Raw genomic sequence first — 21,500 nt, 5'->3', positions numbered from 1 at the left:
CAGCAAACGCCTTCTTACCGCTTTTAATCAGCGTTTTCAAGAGTTTAACCTCTAAAAGATTACAAAATACAGAGAAAATTACATTATTTGTCATGTTCGAAAATGCAATAGGCAGGTATTTAAAGACCCTTGGGGAAGCATTATATTTCAATGATTGTACGAGTAGACGGACAAGCGCCTGGTTTCTAAGGTTAAACTATTCCCATTAAAGTTTGAATAATGTTATTGACCTTTCCCCGGGATGAATCACTTAAAGTAATGGGAAATGGTGGCACTGACAGAATTATGATGACAGAAATGCTTATGGTTATGAACTAAGCCTTGCTCCTCGAAATACCTATCAATTTGTCAAATCACTAACATCTACGTGTTCAGCTGGAAATCTTAACAGGGGCCCCTGAGCCTGTCGTGTCAATCATTGTGTCATTTAAAACGTTTCTCCCCTCCATCCGTACCACAGTGCATGTGTCAGACTCTGATGGGAGTTCAGATTGCTGCTGTTGCACATTAAATATAAGTCGGTACAGAATGTTTGCCTCTGCTTGAGATCTTCCTCTTTGGGAGTTTGACAAGTATCAGCAGCTCAAGGTGAAGTGAACAGCTGTAATCCAGCTAATGTATTCAGGATGTTAAAACAGGGAGAGAGTTATTAATACCAGTTAATAAATGCTGATGCCTGCATCTCCGAGCAACACGTGACTACAAAGTGAAAATGCACGTTTTTGATCAATTCACAACAACACCGCATATTTAAACATTGATATCTTTTATTAAGACAAGTACTCCTCGGATTTTTTTTTTCTTTTGTAAAAATGTTGGTGTGAACCAATACAAAATATGCATGGTCGTATGAGAAACATCCTCTTCACTATACAAAGGAAAAAATGTCACCTGGGTAATGAGAGAAATGTAGGATTTAACAAGAAAAACAACAATTTTTGGGTGTAATAAAACAACCAACAACCCCCACCCCCACACACTCCCCTCCCCAGTCAGGGCTTTAAACATGAGTTTAATCCAAATATCCAAGACATGTTACAGATCATTCATAAAACTTAATGTCACAGTAAATACACCATCTTTTTATCCATCAAAATGATGCCTGAACTGAATGAATACAAACAGATGCTTGATTGACTGTCTGTGGTCACACCCTATAATGACTAAATAACCAATACTGTATGAGCAAAGTGTTAAGGTGGAAGAAGAAGAAGTTTCATGAACATCGTTGTGATTTTGTTGACACTGATTGTACATCATTTTCGGCTGCTTAACAAATCTAGTTGTATTTCTTTGTGAACTAGGTCTATGCAAAATAATATTTAACGTTTACTGTAACAGTGCACCATATTAAGAAGACAAACATGTAGAAATGGGAATAAACATGTACATCTTGTGATTTTGTCACTGTTTGAATATCTGTGGTACTACAGTATATACTGGGAGGGCCTTTAATTTGCATTCTACCTGAGATGCAAAAAAACAAAACACAACTATTAACACTCATGAACCTGAGAGAGTGAAAACAAACATTCTAGATATCAAATATTTAAAACAAATAAAACATTGGATTAAAATTATTTCGACAATATTTTTTATGTTCCTTGATTTAAAAGAAGTCACTTCAAAACCATTTAAGATAAATATCAACCCTCAAAATAAAATGTCATGCACATAGCTGTTTCCATGACACCAAAACTCCATTTAAAATCTTGAAAAATGAACTTTTATTGTAGCTTATTATAGCTTTTTGTAACATATTCCTGTCTGACATTAATAGCAAGCCGTGTCCTTGAAGATATCCAAATAAATAACAAGTGAAGTAGAGCAGAGAAAATAATTATGACCAAATTGAATTTGTTTTGCGATCACTCATTAAGAAAATAAATACTACACCCTGGCTTACGACATTGTAGTTATTGGAAGCTGCCACACCACCCTGATAAACAAAGAAATATATATATATTTTAACTCATTTTAGCTTTTTTATGCTCCAGGCGGTAATTGTGATGCAAGTCTGGTTGAACACATACAACCTGGATGAGAATTGGCCCTGTAAGTTAGAAAGGAGAGAAATATACAATATATACTGTAAGAGTGTACATGAGGATACTGTAAGATACTAACCATATGCCTCAAAATAATAGAAGGCACTAAATAAAGTCCTTCAGTCGTTTCTTTTAATGAGTATCAAGAGATAGCTTTAAGGCAGTGGTTATCCTTTTTCACAATACATTTACAGTTTTCTTTTTTTGTCTTATTCAGGTAACACAATGAAATCCCTTTCTAATTACCAAACAGGCTTTACACTCCTAGCTGTGACAGACTCGGAGGCATGAAGCTTGCACGGTGTGCACACTGCGTATCTGTGAGCAAGTGCAGGATCTTCTGATTTGTGTTAGTGGGGGAAAAAAAATACATTTGTGACAGTAGACGGCTCCTTTGTAAAGGTTTGAGGCTGCAGGATGACAGTAAGAAAATGATCTTTCCGCAAACCAAGTCTAAAGCTCAACGCAAATCTTTGATAACTTGTGAGACCCTCAGTCCTTACAAGATATCAAAGCCCAAAGGTAAAATGTCTTTGCAGACAGAAAGGAAATATAACCGATTCACATGTTCAATGACTGAATGACTTTTTACACTTGTGTATGGGCAAGGGCAAAACAGTGTATTGTGTGGCAAGGATTTCTAAGCCAGGAATTAAGCAAAAATATTAATTTTTTTCAGGTATTCACAGGGACATACCATGGTCGGTTATTCTCACTGAAAGGAAACTTTTTTATTGAAAGTGTAACAATTCCTCTTTATTTGAACAGTATTATCAAATTTAAATATAAAACTTTGCAAAATAAAATAAACCATTGCCCTGGAAATGTATCCAATTAAATGGTTAATGTACTGTATCATCTTCTTTTTAAAATCAATTATTTAGAGAGGAGCTCTCTGCACAGTGGACTTTCAGCCTTTGCCTCATACAAGTGATATTCACTGTTTGTATGCACACTCGCATTATTATTATATTTGGTCCAGGGTCGACCGTGTGGGTGGTATGAAAATATGAAGAATTTCAATTTCAAACCAAAAGCACGCACAGCAGGCTGTACCAATATCTAGCAATAATACATGTTAATTCGATTTCATTATCTATGCGGCAGGAATCGTCACTCTTTGAGGTACTGCAGAGTTTATTTGTACATACTAAAAGTAAAGTCTGACCTTAAAATCCATTTAATTTTAATAATCTGTTTTCTTGGCTCTGTACTTATTAGCCGCTTTTTTTTACCATGTTTTAAGTCCATCCGACAAAGTAATTACAAACAAAGATATTCTGCTTTTGAGGAGTAGTTTGACATTTTGGGAAATACATGTATTTCTTCTCTCCTATACTTAAATGCGAAGATCAAAACCATTCAAACTATGTCGGCAGAATGAACATGAGCCGACTGTTCGCTTAGCTTAGCACAAAGGCTGGAAACAGAGAAACAGCTAGCCTGACACTGGCCAAATGTAACTAATCCACCTGTGAGTGCCTCTAAAGCTCATGTATCAACTTGTTTGTTAAACCTTTACAACAACAAAAGTGTGGGAATGACAGCTTGGGTGTTTGTTGTCTTTTTTTTTAACCTATTGACAGAACAGTTTCTTCCTGTTTTCAGTCTTAATGCTTGGCAAAGCTAACTGGCTGCTTGTTGTTAGCTTGCATGTAGCTAATAGACACGATGGAGGAATCAATTTTACTCATGCCAATAATGCAAAAAAGCACAATTTCTCAAATGTCCAACTACGCCATTAATGTTTTTTTGACCCCATTTTTCAGCTCTTGACTCCAAAAACAAAGAAAGCAGATGACAGTACATGTTATATGTTGTTAAATATATTGGTTCTGATTTTTCTCTATAGAAATTTGAACTCTAGTTCATGGCACATTACAGCGTTCAAGATGTCTTACTGTCTAACTCCACAATACCCTAAACAATACTAAACTGACCTCACATCTATTTCAGATGTTGTCTTGAAACCAGCGAGGGGCCAGTTGTACACTGCGGTTTGGTGTGAAATGATACTAAACGGCACTGCTACTTCACTTTCAAGAACAAATACATTCTAAGACGAGCATGAAGATTACTCACAACTGTTACATTAGTAATCAACACAGTGAACCTGACCTCAAAGGGGAGTCAATAAGATATGCACTTAAGTATGTCAAAACAAGTATGGTAGGAATTTGCAAGGACTGTTGAACTTTGACCCAGCAGGGAGGATAGTATTGACACTGTGTTTCAGTTACTGAAGTCTTGAGATTACTCAAACAAATAATAATAAAAGTGTCTGTGAGCTGGCTCCTCTGATCTGGGTACATGAGCTAAAAACAGAACACAAACACCAGGACTATTTACTTTCCAAAACCCAAATGTATCAAAGGATTAGGTTAGGTATAATGAAAAAAAATACAATCCAAAGAAAAATTTGAAGGGGGGGGAGAAAAAAAGAAATAGAACAAGGCACAAAATTGTCTGTAAAATAATTGAACTGTACAGAATAGGCCCCAGCAGTCCAGGAAGGGTCGGATAGGAGATTCAGCAAAGCCTCTTCTTACCACTTGGCCATGCCAGTCCTACTTTCCACGTTTTCTTTTCTTCCTCTTTAAATCTCACACTCCCTGCCTCAAGCCTTCTTGTAAGAAATCAGAGTTAGACTCTCAAAGCACATCCACCACCACCAGCATCCCCACCCGTCTCTCCTGGCCTGCTCGATTTAGATATAGTACTCCTTCTTCTCGTCTGAGTTGTTGTGTCCACCCTCCGCGTTGATGATGGCCGTGTCTGCGTCGGCTGCGTCGTCCGCCCCTTTGGCCTCATGTGTGAAGTAAGTTCCTGGAAAAAGTACAGACGAATTAGCAACAAATCTCTTCCTCCACTTGTGCTCCTCAATCCTATTGCATTCCACTTGCAACCAACAAACACTTAACTCTAAGATGTGTTCATGATCAAGTATGATTGCGCCGCCATTGCCTTACCTTTGTGTCTGGCAAAGTATCGACCAAGAACAATGAGTGCACAGAGGATGGCAAACATCACCACGGCAACCACTCCGCCGATGACAGCATGGTCAATTTTCTGCGGTGCCCCATCGCTGGCTCTGGAGTCTGAAAAACAAGACAATAATTCTAAATAATTTCACCAGCAGTAACCCATTTTTAGCCAGTCAATAATATTTGCATGCAGATGTGGACCCCACTGGAAGCTGTGGCGATCAAATAATGAGGCTGCTGAAGTCTACGTAATAGTATTTAGTTTTCTTCTTTCTCTAGCATTAACCAATCTTGAAATTGAGAAAATACTACATATTCTTTGCACCTGTCATTGTTTAAGAAAAGTGCTGATGTTGTTTCCGTTCAAAAAATGCGATGATACCATGGCACATGTGGGTCCATGGAGGAAGGTACATTTTTCACAATGTGTAACTGATTGTCCCAAAGGCAATTAAAACTATTATTTATTAGCTGATATATCCTGCAAATTGCTCTCAATATTTCAGCTTGAAAATACCCAGAATGAGAATCTTAACATTATAAACATTCTCCATCTATTCCTAATTACTTTCTTTGTAAAGAGTCATCATCCAATTATCCATGAATCATTAGAATTAAATTAATATCTGCCAAATCTAATCAAGTTGCATTTAAGTTAATGATTTAACATGTTTGGGAAATGACATATATTCAATTTCTCTCAGTTAAATGAGAGGACCAATACCACTCTTCAGTCTGTGCGGCAAATATGGAGCTGGGGCCGGTTCACTGAGCATAAAGACAAGAAATAGGGAACCTGCTAGCCTGGGATATGTCCTTTTTAAAGTGGACCTATCATGCTATATTTGAATAATATAGTGTAGGACCATACCTATATAAGGCATATTTATACTTTTTTATTTTTCAAAATACCAAACAGATCATGCATCTTAGCCATTCCTCATTTTGCTCAATTTAACACTGTCTTTGCATGGGCTGATTCTGTGAGAACAGCACCATCTAAAGGCCTGGCATATGTACTACAGCGTCTCCAGCGCTTTCGAACGGCAATGTCCGTGGCTGTCTCCTCCTGATTGGTGGAATTGGCCCAATAGCCGTAGCGCCACTTCTGTGACGTCATAGAAGTGTTCAAATCTGGATCAGTCTGTATCAGATCCGTTGCAGCCCCTTTTTAAGAGATTTGGGTATGGAGGAAAATAGAGAGGGTTGTGTTTTCTGACACTTGGTGAGTTCCCTTGAACACCGGGGACACATATTCATGTATACAAGACGTACAAAAGTGCATTTTTTATAGGTCACCTTTAAGGTAACAAAATCCCACTGAATTGGGAGAGATGAAACCCTCGTTAATGGTCACACATGCAGAACACACAGCACTAGTGAAATGTGTTCTCTGTATTTAACCCATCCTAGTACCAAGAGTCTAGTACTAGGAGCAGCACTTCTAGCACCACCTTAAATGTGTGTTATCAATACCAAACCAAAGTGTACTTGTATCCCTCTTGTACAAAGGTTTTCAGTGCTTCATACAGCTGAAATCTCCAATTGAGCCCCTTGAGTGAACAATGTTTAAAATCGTTTCAAGACAGTTATTTCTCCATGAAACGGTAGACACTGTCTGCAATTTAATCGAGAGTTCACACACTGTAAAATACATTGTGATTTAAGAGGCCATTTCTGGAAATTATAGAACTCAATCATCAGAAATAGACACAAGTCTGGAGATAAATTGGAGGCCTGGTGTCCCCATGCAGAGAAATACGTGGCTGCCTCAGGTGTCAGAGAGTATCACTGTCTAGCATTTAGCCAGATTTATCCGTGCACCACAGTAGAACAAGGCAAAATTCAAGCCTCTAAATTTCCAGTCTCAGAATAGTTCAGACGCATTTATCAATAGTCTATATCTGTGCACATTTGGACTGATGGAGGAGTGGCAGACGAGGGAATGGCTGCACTGTTCTTTACTGCATGAGAGAGCAGCTCAATTTTCCATCAATCTCACTAGCCATGCTCTGAACTTGAATGATTTTGATAAAAGACGAGCGGAGAGTGCAGAATTTCTCAACACTGTGAGGGTGTAATAAGTCAAGTTGAGGGGTCCAAGACAAGTGACACATTCACATCTCAACCTAAAAAAAACGATGTTATTCAAGTTGCGTTCAGTGCAGCACAAGGGCGTCTTGGAAGTGCATTAAAACAGATTAATGGAAAAGTTTTGTTACAGTTGAGCAACCACTCTAAATGGACTTGTCTTCACGGATTGAGCAGTTTCTGTGTGTCTAGGTATCGCTAATGTCAGATAACACCACTCATTCCCTGTGGAGAGGGAACGGTATGGGCATAGGTATGTCTCATAATTATTTGTGTGAACATAAAAATAATTTGTGTGTAAATATGTGATTTGTAAATGTAAAACACCATCCACAAATGCATTTAAAAGATTTGCAAACTCACAAATAGCCTACATTTGCAAGTGTAAAATGGATCTGCAAATACGCTAAATATTTTCACAAGTAAAAAAAAGATCTGTGAATATCTCTTTAACATTTACAACTTTCAATCAGGCATTTGTGAATCCATTTTGTATTTGTCGACCAAAAATGCGCTTGCAGATCTCAAATCTCTGCTCGTGGATCTCACATTTCTGCTTGTGGATCGTCTTTTTACACACACGGAATTTTGAGACATATTTTCCGCCGGTCTCGGCTAAAATCTACTCGTGTCACTCGCTTATTTAAGGAAACCACGTGATGGCCTGCTGATGACGACATTTCCGCATGATTTCAAAGTAAGAGCATGATGGTTTGTTTACGTAATGCTCTGTTTTTTTATTATAATGAACAGCGGAACGTTAGATGCATTCTTACTTCACCCTCATCATCATCATCATCATACATCATCATGTTATAGTGATACAGTTAGTTTGTGTTGGTTTATTGGTTCAATATCGCATATATCGAGCACTTTCGTACAGTACAGGCTATACGCCACTTTCGGATCCCGGGGGGAGCAGCTGGCAGCGAAGCAGCCCAGATAAAACTCTTTCTTCATTGTTTGTTGTGTACTGTATTCAGTCAAGCGGGTCAAAGTTACAAAGCACTTCACATCTTATTAATCGGCCTAATTTTACCTTACCAGTGCAGTAATAAAGTAATCTGTAGAAAAGCACCGTATTTAGGTTAGGCTTCATAGTAAGGCTACATGAAATGTTATAATATTCATTGTGTCCTTTCTACCGTATATGCATATATTCCTGTCTATTGCTTTCATTTGTATTTAANAAAATTAAGGGCAATGCCGGCCGTCAGCGAACCGAGCCGGCCGTCAATGGCCCGCTGACGACCGGCCGTTCTGTGATTCTCCAGAACACACAGATGGCCAGTCTGCCCCTGTGGAGGTGAAGGGAATGAGCACTTTTACAGCCTTTTTGGCGAGGTGGGGGAACTCGGTCCCCACAGACAGCCAAAAGTGTGCAAGTGACACTTTACTCGTCTTTTTCTCGTAATTTTTTTTCTCCCGCTGCGCCTCCCCTGAAGCTCTCTGGCGCCCCCCCAGGGAGGCGCGCCTCACACTTTGAAAACCGCTGCTTTAAACAACATTAATTTAACACAGAACACAACTGAAAAGTGAGTGTAATCACTTTGACTGCAATCACATAATCTGAAATATGTATAACTTTTTTGAAAGTAAACCTGAGTGTTTAAAGATGCAACAGGCATCTTTTCACTTCAATCCCCAGGGGGGAACAGCAGGGGGGGACTGTTTGAAGTTTTGAAATCATCAGTGACGTCAGTGAAGTACACACTCCTTGGACCTTAATTTCCTGTTTTTGGTGGCTGGCAGGGGTGATGAGAAGTAGGGGGAAATAAATTGCAGCAGGTGCAGCCATTGTTGTGGAGTTTTGAATACTCTCCTTGGAGCGCTTGCTCCCTGCTGTTTAGAAGAGCATTTTGTATTTCGCTCCCAAGTTTCAATTTGTCTCTGCTTGTGTGCCAAGAACATTGTCTGACAGTGACCATACCCAAAACCAGGAAGGGTGAATCTGCTGTAAAGACTGTGAAGTAATATGAAAAAAAATACATTTCTATGCTAACAATGTTTTTACTTCAAAGTATTTGTTACTTGCCAAGCCTCATGTAAAACAAAGTCAAAACAAGTAATTTGAAACAAATAGTGTTTATCTCTAGTAGTCTTTTCAATCATGGCAAATCCAAGGTGCTCAAAGTTGTGTTTGTCAAAAACACATCATCCACTTGTAATTATTCAAAGCAATGTTATTCAGTGTTTTTACATGTCTAAATTAAATATGTAATTATTCATTATTACAAATACAAGAATAATTGTTTCTATTTTGCATGTTCCCCAATCAGCAAGGATTGATTTAGCTGGCTAACAGCTCATTGTTCTCATTTCTTTATGTTAAATTAACATTTTATTTTTGTTTGGCAAGCAAATGTACTGAAACATCTTTACTTGTGGAAATGAAGGCATTAATAATAGTCTAAACCTTAATTCAATTTCAAGCAGAGGTGTCTGAAAACATGTCAGAAGAAAAATAAGGAAGGAAGTGTTGCTGCAGGACTAATGCAGTTTTTATTTTACTCTGTAAGAGTTACCTAGGACTGAATTTCTACACTTGAAGACTTACAAAAACTCCTAAGATTTAGTAACTCCTAAGATTTAGTGGAAAGGCATTAAAACTATCCCTGGAGTCCAGAATTTTCATAGCCACATTTTTTTCAATTGCATGGAAAAAGTCAAACACATATGAATATATTTTCACACTGTCATATGTCTGATGTTTATGTATTTATTACACCAGCTGAAATGTGTGACTTTGTGCCACCACATGGTTATTCATCATTTTGCTTTGCCAGGCAGATGATGGCATCTGCTTGTTCCCAATGGACCCATAATAATCCCTTCCAAACAAAAGGACGGCATATGCCGAAAAATAGCTCACTCAAGGCAGACTTAATAGCCATCTCGACTTAAATCGTAATTGTTGTGTAAAGATTATTTTGAAACTGAGATTGAACGTGGTGTTTTTATAAATGGATTTTGTGTTATTATCACAAATCATTTAAATTATAATATAATATTCAATAGTTTTTAACAAATTGCCTATGGGCATTTGAGAGCATGAATGATGTGGCTACTGCTGTTAAATTAATGCATAATTTGCTTCATGGTGTGCCCCTAACACTTGCATACAATAATGAAAAACAATGGGAGGCATACAGTATGTTATCTGGTTCAGAATTAAACACCAACTATTCATTCTACCTACATTATATTTGCTTTAAGTGTTTGTGCCTTTGGCTATGACATCTTCAATTAGTAACTTCCTATACACATATTTAACCAATTTCCATTAAACACGTTTTCTCTGGTGTACGAGTGCGATGACTTCAGCTCGCTGTAATGAGACACAGGAGATTGGTAAAAGGTGCTCATAACCGTGTATAATTATGTCTGCAACTCCCACTCCTCTTTTCTGGAGGATTTAATGCCAGACAAAATCATGTTGTGGTCCATGTGAGGGTTTGTAGCCCCATACTAATCATGCCTGCTACAGTAGTTTAATTAGTGTGCGTTTGTGCAGGTTAATTTTGTAAGCAATAGAAACTTGTACTATCTTTCATGACTTCAAACCGTTCAACACTGCTACCCAACCAACTAACAACTAATTTGTCTCACAAAGTAACACATTTCTTCTCTTATCTAGCTTTTTTTTTAGCTCCTGCTAAAACGATCACACTCCTGTCAACAGAAAGCATTTTTGTCTAACCAACTGCACGCCACAGATACCTTTATTTTAATCAGTTGTTTTTGTTCTTGATAAATATGCTTGTGACCATTATTGATAGAGCCAAGCTGAATCGTCCATCAATTCTCCTTCAGCTTTCTGCCACCCTCCACTGCTGCTAGTCCTTCAGGCTCTTCCTATTTCAAAAAGACTAATGACCTTTCACTGTCTGACAGCCCGGACAGGTGTGCAGCCGATGTAAATCCACATCAAATCAGGTCCTTTTGTGGTGTTTGTATTGTATGTGGCCGGTCGAAAGGCTGAGAAAGAGGCTTGTCATGCTGTTTTCCACGTAGGTGTGTCTGCATCAGGCTGTGAATTGTTCCCCCCCCCGGCTGGTGTGTGGTGTGGGAGAGAGCTGACCGGAGAGAGGCCTGTCTCTCTCAGAGGTGACATGGTGCTATAACTCGTATGCTGCCTGTTGGCGGGAGAGCATTGTGCTTTTACTACCACAGTTTAGCACACAGTTGACTTTTCCTCCCATAAACCTTCCATGAACGTGAAGTCAGAGATCCCAAAGCACTTGAAATTAGAGATTGATCTGGGTTTTTATAAGGGCTGTTTATTTAATTTTACAATAACACCATGATCAAGATTCAGTGGTTACAATTGAATATGTTGCGATAGATTGCTGTTCTTAAATCTTATTTTAGAGAAACTGGATAATATATTTATCGGTTTGATAATATATCATTTATTTATATATTTCACTTTTGTGTGCAATCAGAACAGTAGGATGTGCATTCTCATCTATCAAACATTAAACTGAAGCGCTACTTTACAATACATTGAGTGCTTACAGTACATCTTTGCTAATTAAATAGTACTGACTCAGCTAATCTTTACATGTAAATTATTCATTTAAAATCAATGGCTTATGAGAATGTATACAATATCACAAAAGATAACATTGATATTCACTATTTCAGATTTACACTTACACCCTTAGTTTTGACATAACATGAGCAGAATGAATGGCTCTCCATGTTCTCATGAAAGCTGTCGTGAAGCTGTCCTTGTGAATCACACTGTAGCATCTAATGTGCATCGTAGTGACTATTAACACATCAGCTTGTAGATTATTCTTTTAGAAATGCAATAGACAATCTAAAACAATCTCTTAAACAGAAATGTTTCTTTTTGTTTTGGAAGACAACCTCTGAAAATCCCCATCTAAAGTGAGACTTTTAAGCAAGAGACAACAAATAGACAAAAGCAAAAACAAATATCTTCCCTGCTGTCGTGTTGGCATGTTTAAGCAGGCATAGATAAACAATTTCTCCTACATTGTTTCACTTTATGGTTACATTTTCTCTTATCAAATTTCTCACTGAAATAAATGCTCCCTCAAAATATGGCCTCTCCAAAATACACTCATATTTCAGCCCTCATAATGCCGAGCCCAGAGTCATTCGGGCTGGAAATTGCCCATGGAGAATTCTTGTTCGCCTGGATATTATATGTGCCACATCCTATCCCGGCCTTTGTGAAGACCCTCTTTCCTGAATGGCCAATTTTCCTTTTTTCCAGACACTGACATTTCAGCTATCAGACTGCTTTCGGTCACAGGGAAAGAAATCTAACCCACCCCCCTCTTCAAATACTGTCAGAGGAGAATCTCTGCCTGATACCCCGATACCCCCCTACCGCCATTAACACCACCTCCGCCATACACTCCATCCCCAGCGGCAACATTATGCTGTCCTTGATGTTTTATCATTAGTTTGGGAGTGTGTGGTCCCCCACTGCTGTCTTTTGATGGAGTGCAGACAGTAAAGGCATGGAGACAGCCAGCCAATTTCCCCTGCTGCGACTCTCCCACAGCAAGGGGTCGTGCTATCTTTCCCCTGCACCACAGCCAGGCATATATTCCCCTGATGAGAAAGCTTTCAGCCCTCCTTAGTACCGTAGCATACCTGAATTGCCCTCCATTTTGTCTTTCCAATTATTTTGTTTGGGGTTTAGTGACAGGTCTAATCAGTACAGTGTGGGGCGGAGGATGCTGCTTTGGGCTCTGATGTGCTGCAGCGGGAGACCACCAGAGTGGTTTAATTTGCAGTTTGACTTAATTATTGCGAGAGACTGGAAAATAGTAATACCGTTCCATGATTGCCAGATATTTTTTCTCATAGTTAATTAGAGATGTATGACAAATAGCTCTTCATAATAACATATAATAAACCCTAAGCACAATAGTCCTAGTGTTCGTATTAATTGGGTTGTTAGCCAAGCTGTATAGTAGTGTGTGCAGGATGGTGGATGCCAACAACCATAACTATTGGGCGGCTGGCTATGACATTTAACACACACAGATGTTTCCATAGAATCAAGGCTAATACTTTTGGTGATCCCCATGCTCTCCCTCTAGCACCACCATGAGGTAGACATTTCTGGTATTGAGCAAGAAACCTTGTCAACTATTCAATTTATAGCGTTGAAAATTGGTTCACACATTTATTTTGCCCTCAGGATGAATTGTAATAACTTGGTGATCCCCTGACTTTTACTTAAGTGGCACCATCAGGTCATATTTTTTTAATTTGTCCAATATATGGGTCATTACAAATACCTGCAAAACTAATGACATTCCCATCAGCCTCAGATTTTACTTTACTTTCGTGCAGATTAGCAAATGTTACCATGCCAATTTATTAAGCTAACATGGTGGCAAAGATAAACATTACACCTGCCAAATATCAGCATGTTAGCATTGACATTGTTAGCATGTAGCATGCTGACATTAGTGTTAGCTCAAAGCTTTGCCGTGCTAGCAGTCTTAAATTATATCACCCGAGAAGCCAAAACGTCTGCATGTCACATCTTTTTTCATCTTCAATGACTTTTGTCTATTTCTTTACAATTGTCTTCCTTTATTTCTTATACATGTTCTTTATTTTTTACTCTTTTCATCTAGATGCTCCCACTACTATCCCCACACCCACCACCAACCCAGTCAACACACAAGGTACTGTATGCCCCCACTACTGTCCCTCTCAGCAATCATGTCTGTTTTTATGAGTGTGTGTGTGTGTGAGCTGGCATGCATATGTGATCAGGTGTCCGTGGAGAGAAAGAACGAGGTCTTGGGTCTAAGAGAGACTGTGGATGGCAAGTTTTAATCAGATAGTGCTGATAGGTGACATTGAGGACAGGCAGCGCGGGGCTGTCAGAGACACCTGTCATAGACCTTTTCAGTCACATGTTTGATCTAAGAAAATGTAAGGACTCTGCTCTGCTGTTCTGCTATCTTATCAGCATCTGCAGCCATATCTCAACCGGCCCATCCATCATATTATAATGCCCTTTATATCTCCCGTACAAATGCCAGTCACATCTCGTCTTTTGGAGGCCGAAAAACATCAATAACCATTTTTTCATAGAAAAGCGAATGGATGGCGGTTAATTTGGGGCATTTATAGGAGCAACCTTTTTCATCTTCTGTAAACAGTATTTTAAACTTCGATTAATCTGTTTTCCAAAAATGTGTTTTATTATTAACCATTTAACAAAAAAAAGCTCTTATTTCGAAAGCAGCGCTAAAGCTAGACAGATGGCGAGGCAACCTTGGGAGTTGACATTTGGATATGCCACAATGTGACATTTCAATACAAAAAACTATCCTTAAAGAATAGATTGGTTTATCAATAGCTTTAGAGATAGAGCAATTTTGACCCTTTTGTCATAACCACTCTGCATTTCATACAAATATGGAGAGCCAATACAAACATACAAAGTTTGAAGCTCAGTGTGAGACTACATCAAAAGCTCTGTGGTTTGCATGCGACAGCTTTCACATACAGTATCCTTCCTTTTAACTTTTATTTGGTAAAGTATTTGGCTTTTAAATCATTTCCATGTGCATTATGTATTTATTGAAAACTACATGGTCAACTTAAAATTATACTGCTTTTACACCTGGCTTGTTTTTAGTTTACCGCGGACATTCCTTCTTCTACATGTATGTTTTATAATTGAACTATTGAAACTCATTTTTTGTTGTCTCACTCCTTCTCAAATGAATTCATAATTTCAGTCAGCCAGTGATCATGCTGCGTGGATACAGCTTCATTTCAGCTCTCTGACTCTGGGTGTGGCAAACAGGATGTTGCTTTGTTGCCAAAGTGTGCATTACTCTGCAGTTTTTTGCCTAAACTCTGTTCTGAATTTCACTGGTGCAGCCGTCTCCGTGTTTTCCGCTGAAACATTCCAGTAATTTCTGAAAGAGGATTTACGGTGATTTATGCAGTACATGCTAGGAGGATGTAATTGAGCCTTCTTGCCGTTCACTACTCTTCTAAATACCCTGTCACAGGGGCAATGGTAAGCTGACTTGTGGTAGATTGCTTTGCACTACCTTAATCAGCATAACAGCACAGTATAGCATTTTCTTCAATAGAAAAGTATACAGTACAATTTCTTATTCATTGACCAGTGTGAATTGGCACTGCCACCTCTACCACCAGCTGCGAAAGTCTGCTGTAATCAGGGACCACTGAAATGCTTCTGTATCCTTATTTTAAAGGTCCAATCTGTAGATTTTTGGATGAATACATTTCAGTGAAACATAAAGATTTTAGAGTATTAGTTATTTGTATTTGCTAATCAAGTGGTTGTCAACGGATCATGACAACAATAGAAAGAAACAACTTTGAAAGATCAGGTGATAGACATCACAGTTTCTTTTCTGACTGTAATTGAAGGTTGGGTGCTTAAACCTGGTTTTAATGCTATATCTTAAGCATTAGCCCTGTATCTTTTCTTTGTAGCATTTTATCTATTTGTTTTTACCCTTGACCTTATTTCTATTGTTGTTTTGATGAACATTTGAAATGTCTATGGCTGAAGCTAGTGGGGATCTAAAAAACAAATACGGTACACAGTGGATTTAGTTCTTTACTGTTGAAGGGGTTTGAATTGTGACGCTAGGGATACCTTTTATGTATTTATTGGATCACAAGTTGTAGCTTTTAAATGTTTTTAAACCTGTACTTTGATAACCTCACCAATGTCTGAGTTAAAACCTAAATTTATTACAGGGATAAACTTACTGTATGAACACACTAAGCTCAAAATACTATAAGCAGGTCCTTTGTAGTATGAAAATAAACTTGAATTCTGATCCTTGTTAGCCCACTGTCTCTCCGGTTTGTGGTTTATTATATATTTCAAAAACTTGGTTTAATTTCCAAAATGCTTTGATTTCACTTGCTAGATTTTCTTCTACTTGCCGAGTTGTTTTTTCCTTTTGTTGCTTTGCGAAACTGAAGCCTAAGTTCAAGGCCTAAAAATGTCTTTGTTCAGTGAGGGGGACGTTAAAGCACTGAATCTCACAGTTGTTTCTGTTCTTTGCTGTTTTATGTTCAGAAGGTTTCACAAGAGTTCATATTGTCAGGTCTTTCAGTGTCTTAAAGGATGCAGAGAGCTGTTGTTTGTGTGTGTAGACCTCATGGGACAGATAAGTCACCCGTTTAGAGGAACATTTTTCATTTGTTTGAAAGTTTCCAGACCTTGTTTATCTTCATTTGTTCTTATTGCATATTTACATTTAAAGCTTTTACTTGACGTCTGAGTCGCTAGATATAAGCAACCTTCTATCTTACTGATCTAAATACTTTTGACACACCATTCTTATTCTGACATACCACACAACACAATACACAGTAGTAGCTTTCTGAACAAAATATCATTCCTATAATGAATGGAGCAGAATATTGTCGGTTCCAGGCTCAGAGAAAAAAAAAAATAGTGGTCCACAAGTTCTTAGTTGGTGGCTGTATTTCTTTTTGAGAAAGAGGGTAGAATTTACCCAGAATCCCCAGCTCTGAAGGAATAAAGAGAGTCTGTGGCGATAATGCTCCAGCTCGTCAGATGCTCAGAGATGATCCAAGGCAGGGACATGATATCCCGGCTAAGCCTTCAGTAACCCCCCCTCTCCCCCAGCTTGTCGAGAGGAGCCAGAGGAAAGACACGGAACAGGGAAATATGTTGTAGACTTGATTAAAAAGACCCCATGTTTCTGCCGATCTGCAGTGCAGCGTAAACTGTTGTAGCACGCTACAGTAGGACCTCTGATGAATAATCTAAAAGGAATATAAAAACTAAACATCAGAGAGGCTTTGGGTTGAGATGAGTTAAAGGGGGCTTTCAGAGGGTAACAGCCCTCTGCTTTGTGGAAAATACAAGTTGTAAATTAACTGCTAATAAGAGCTTTGCAAACAAACATTACACTGCACATGAACCTGAGTTTGGCCCATATACTGCACCCTTGATAACATTGCAAACCATAATATAGTGTTTTATGGTTTGTTTGGTTAAGCCAACAGGGATTTGTAGATCCATATTACTTTAATATGCAGTGCACATAATACATACATGACTTTAGGGATATTCCCTTTGTTCTAACAAACACATGGATTTTTTTTTCGAAAACTGAGTAAATCATGTGATATTATCACCAGATGGTATTTTAGGAATCCATTTCTGGCAGGTTTTCATACATGTTTGATTTGCTGTTCCCTCCCTTAGCACTGGTACATGTGAGGTGTTGGCAGATTTCCACTGCTGTTTGGTCTTGGGATTCAAGCCTTAACCCCACACACACTATATTGCCTTCAACAAAGACGTGTTTTGAGTGGATTTAGTATTCAACATAATTAGCCATTACACATTTAATAGCGTTGTTTTAACTCTCACATGAGCCATCTTTTTTTCAAGTGTTTAATTGGAAAGATTAAAGAATCATTTAGAAATGCTAATTACTTTTCTTCCCTTCATATTTGTTTACTCTGATTCCCAATTGAAATTGTGTTTTTTCTGACCTGAGGTTTTCCTTTCTTTCCTTTAAACAGTTAGTAAAGAAAGAAAATATTGCAATGGTCCATTTTAATTAGTCTCCGGGGTAGAGGTTAGTAATGCCTGCCGACCCTACAGTTATAAGTGTGTTTCACCGCAGTAATATTGTTTTTAATGGAGCAGTAATAAATGATTATTAGAGTAGGGTAGGGTTTGGAGATTGTGCCATTGAACTAGCCTTGTATCCTCATTTTGTGTTATTTTACTGCAAGAAACTTTGGGGAGAGAGCAGTGATTTCTATTATATTGTCAACCTTTCTCTAGCCTTGATCTCCGCTGTGGGGAGGACACGTTGAAGAACAAGTATGAAGTGGAGATGAATGCTAAAGTATTTTGTGAAAGGAAGTTTTGCCAATTTAAAAAGATACAATTAACTGACATTTAGGAGTTCAAGTTCGCGGTCACAATTTACATTTATTTGCCATTTTATTAGTTATCGGACCTTCACTTCGATTTCAGCACATCCTCTAAAAGTCATAGCTGTATTTGCACATCTTCAAATCATTCTTCGGTTATCACAAAAGGACTCAGGGAATCCATTTAGCGAGTGGCATTGGAATTCAACTGAGGACAATGCGCTGTTGATGTTCTGCTATAACAGCAACACAAAAATAATTTGGTGAAATTGCCCATGTATGCTCATCTTGTTACGTTCATTTCCTTTTTTCGTACAGCAACGAATACAAAAGCCACGGATGTCTGTGGTTCAATGTTGCAAAATGGCTATTGACGGTCCTTCAGTTGATTCTGCAGGCAGGCCTGATTGTCCTGCCCCTGTCCGGGTGAAGGTTACTGTGGGAGTCTATTCAGTGCTTGTGACGGCTTTGCTCTTTCAATGCAAGAGTCATTGTTTCAATTACATCCATGTTATTACATCTATAAATTGTAAAGTGTTTGTTAGTGGGTAAGCGCTGGTGTATGTGTGTGTGTGACATGCCTCGTTATGTGAGCAGAAAACTATTTTCAAAAAAAGGAAAAACTGAAATGATGTTCCATTTTATCCGGTGACAAGCTCGCAGCTCTGATTTCCACGCAGACAGATCGGCTGATAGGATGCTCTGTTGCTGACCAGATCGGCAATTAGTCATCCCACTACAGGGACAGAAAGGTGCGACTGTAAAGAATATGCTACTGGCAGCTCAGCGGAGCAGATTCCACCGCCATGCATACACAGGCATCAGTTGGAAATCCTCTTAATTCCCCCATAAATCGCCACGGCTGTGCACATCATGTCAGGACGTTGGGGTGGGTATGTTAGCACTCCCCCATCGAGCCGTAAGCAGAGCTGCACTGGTGGTATAGACACCAGTCACATTACAGGCATAATCAAATTCTACTTATTTCAAGTGTGAGGCCAGAAAGGCTGCTGTAATAACACTCTCTGCCATTTAGAGGTTTCTTTTTTGTTTCTGAGCACAGCGTTGTATTAAGAATATTTAGACATGGAGTGCCTAAGGGAGTCATACTTTTGAGCTTTGGTGCGTTAAAGCAATGAATGAGAAACTAATCTACAAAGGAAAAGGCAGGCATGAAAAAAATGATACTTTCTGAAGAAAATGTGTTCTTGGTGAGGTCAGAGATTAGAATCAGTAGTAGCAGTGCTTTGGGAGTCATAACGTTCCTTTCCCCTCTTTTACAAAAATGCAGCAAGTGAACAAACTAATATGCAAAATAACAACACCTGCTACAACAATCGTGAGGTTTTGTTTCAATCTACTGGGACTCTATTGGTCCCTATGGTCAATGTGTTTGAATTCTAAAGCATTTTTGTAGTAGCATAACAAATTCAGCACATTAAAAAAAATATATAACCTTGATCTCAATTGTTAGCGTCTCAATCTAGTCGGACGACTAACAGATATTATTTCTTGAAGAGAATATATTAATGGAGGATGTATGTCTTTTATGGTTTTGTAATCCCGTTTGGGAATGCATACTGTAGATGCTTGTCATTACACAGAAAATCATAAAAATAGAATGGATTTGCAAATAATAAAGTAGCCTGATTTGTTGTACTAAAAACTCCAAACAGGAATTGTGGAAAGAGTAGATTCTACAACGGCCCTTAAAAACACATGTATATCTGTATCTTCCCAAACAATACATCCAGAGGCTTTTTTATTTCTTAATGTGTAAATCTGATATCTAATGACATTTTCTGAGAAGATCTTGCTTCAGAGCCTCTGAATATATTACACATCTGTTTTCACAGGCGGAGTAGTACACCTCATGACTAGTGACCTTTATGTTCTAAATCAGCTTACAATACGCTTTAGACCTCTGTATTGCATATTGCATAACATGTCTCATAATCTCTTTACGATGTAGTGCCGGCTGCAGCAACACCACAAGATTAATGAAAATGAGCACAACAGTAATGTTTATATTGAATTTGTGGCACTCCCTTGTAATACATAAGGTACTAGCAAACAGAAAACTGGTGTTCTGCAGTCGACTTAATGCCTCCAACATGATATGCAACCAACCATAACAGTTGATACTGTAGGTGTTAGGGGATTTTTCAATTTGACATTTTAGTGATTGAGTCCCGATGCTTACCCTGGGTGAATTTTTTCTTCCAGTTAAATACAATTATTTCTCGGTGTGCAGGGGCGGCCGAGACCTCGCATGTTTTCTTGCAGATGTGTCAAATGGAGGACAGCGGGGAGCAAGGCGAGTTCATAGAGTTGTGGGGGAAGAGACTGGGAGGAGACTGGACTCTTCAAAGGCCATTTATGAATGTTCATTAGCATGGAGCATAGGCCGTTCTATGGGCATAAATATGTCTCATAATTATTTGTGTGAACATAAAAATAATTTGTGTGTAAATATGTGATTTGTAAATGTAAAACACCATCCACAAATGCATTTAAAAGATTTGCAAACTCACAAATAAATGTGCAAGTGTAAAACGGATCTGCAAATACGCTAAATATTTTCACAAATAAAAAAAAGATCTGTTAATATCTCTTTAACATTGACAACTTTCGATCAGGCCTTTGTGAATCCATTTTGTATTTGTCGAACAAAAATGCGCTTGCGGATCTCAAATCTCTGCTCGTGGATCTCACATTTCTGCTTGATCGTCTTTTTACTCACACGGAATTTTGAGACATATTTTCTCCGCTAAAATCTACTCGTGTCACTCGGTTATTTTCGGAAACCACGTGATGGCCTGCTGATGACGACATTTCCGCATGATTTCAAAGTAAGAGCATGGTTTGTTTAATGCTCTTTTTTTTAATTATAATGAACAGCGGAACATTAGATGCATTCTTTATCACCATCATCATCATCATCATCATGTTTTAGTGATAGTTAGTTTGTGTTAGTTTATTGGTTCAATACAGCATATATTGAACACTTTCGTTGATGTTGAAGTACAGGCTATACTGTACGCCACTTTCGGATCCCGGGGGGAGCAGCTGGCAGCGAAGCAGCCCAGATAAAACTATTTCTTCATTGTTTGTTGTGTATTCAGTCAAGCGGGTCAAAGTTACATTGTAAAATTGTAAGTACAATGTAAAGTCCTGTACTCCGCAGGTGCATGTAAAGAGCAATACAATGAAAAAACCTTTCCAAACAAAACAACTAGTAGGTAGGTAGGTAGGCAGGCAGGCAGCCAGGCAGACAGGTAGGTAGGTAGGCAGACAGGCAGACAGATAGATAGACAGATAGATGGATATCAGATAGATACTTAATTCATCCCAAATTGTGAAATGTGTGGAAACAAGTATAATGTGGTGATTGACATTATTCACCCACGGAACTATGGGTTGGGGTATTGTTCCGCACGGACATAGTGAG

At 38.5% G+C, this 21,500-nt stretch overlaps 1 protein-coding gene across 1 annotated transcript in view; it reads right to left on the bottom strand.

Annotated features, from left to right (window-relative positions):
• Positions 1-762: 762 nt before the first annotated feature.
• Positions 763-21,500, bottom strand: part of LOC104943019 (cell adhesion molecule 1-like) — a 42,756-nt gene continuing 22,018 nt past the window's right edge. Inside the window, exons 9-10 of the mRNA XM_010768338.1 lie at positions 5,018-5,146; positions 763-4,874 (exon numbers count right to left, since the gene is read on the bottom strand). Coding sequence (XP_010766640.1) covers positions 4,756-4,874; positions 5,018-5,146 — 248 coding nt within the window. The 3' untranslated portion in view covers positions 763-4,755. The remainder of the gene's footprint in view (positions 4,875-5,017; positions 5,147-21,500) is intronic.

This window comes from Notothenia coriiceps, unplaced genomic scaffold, assembly GCF_000735185.1.
Source record: "Notothenia coriiceps isolate Sejong01 unplaced genomic scaffold, NC01 NC01_scaffold00005562, whole genome shotgun sequence".
Lineage (NCBI taxonomy): Eukaryota > Metazoa > Chordata > Actinopteri > Perciformes > Nototheniidae > Notothenia > Notothenia coriiceps.
Note: the sequence above shows the minus strand (reverse complement) of the source record. Positions and strands in the feature narration are given on the sequence as shown.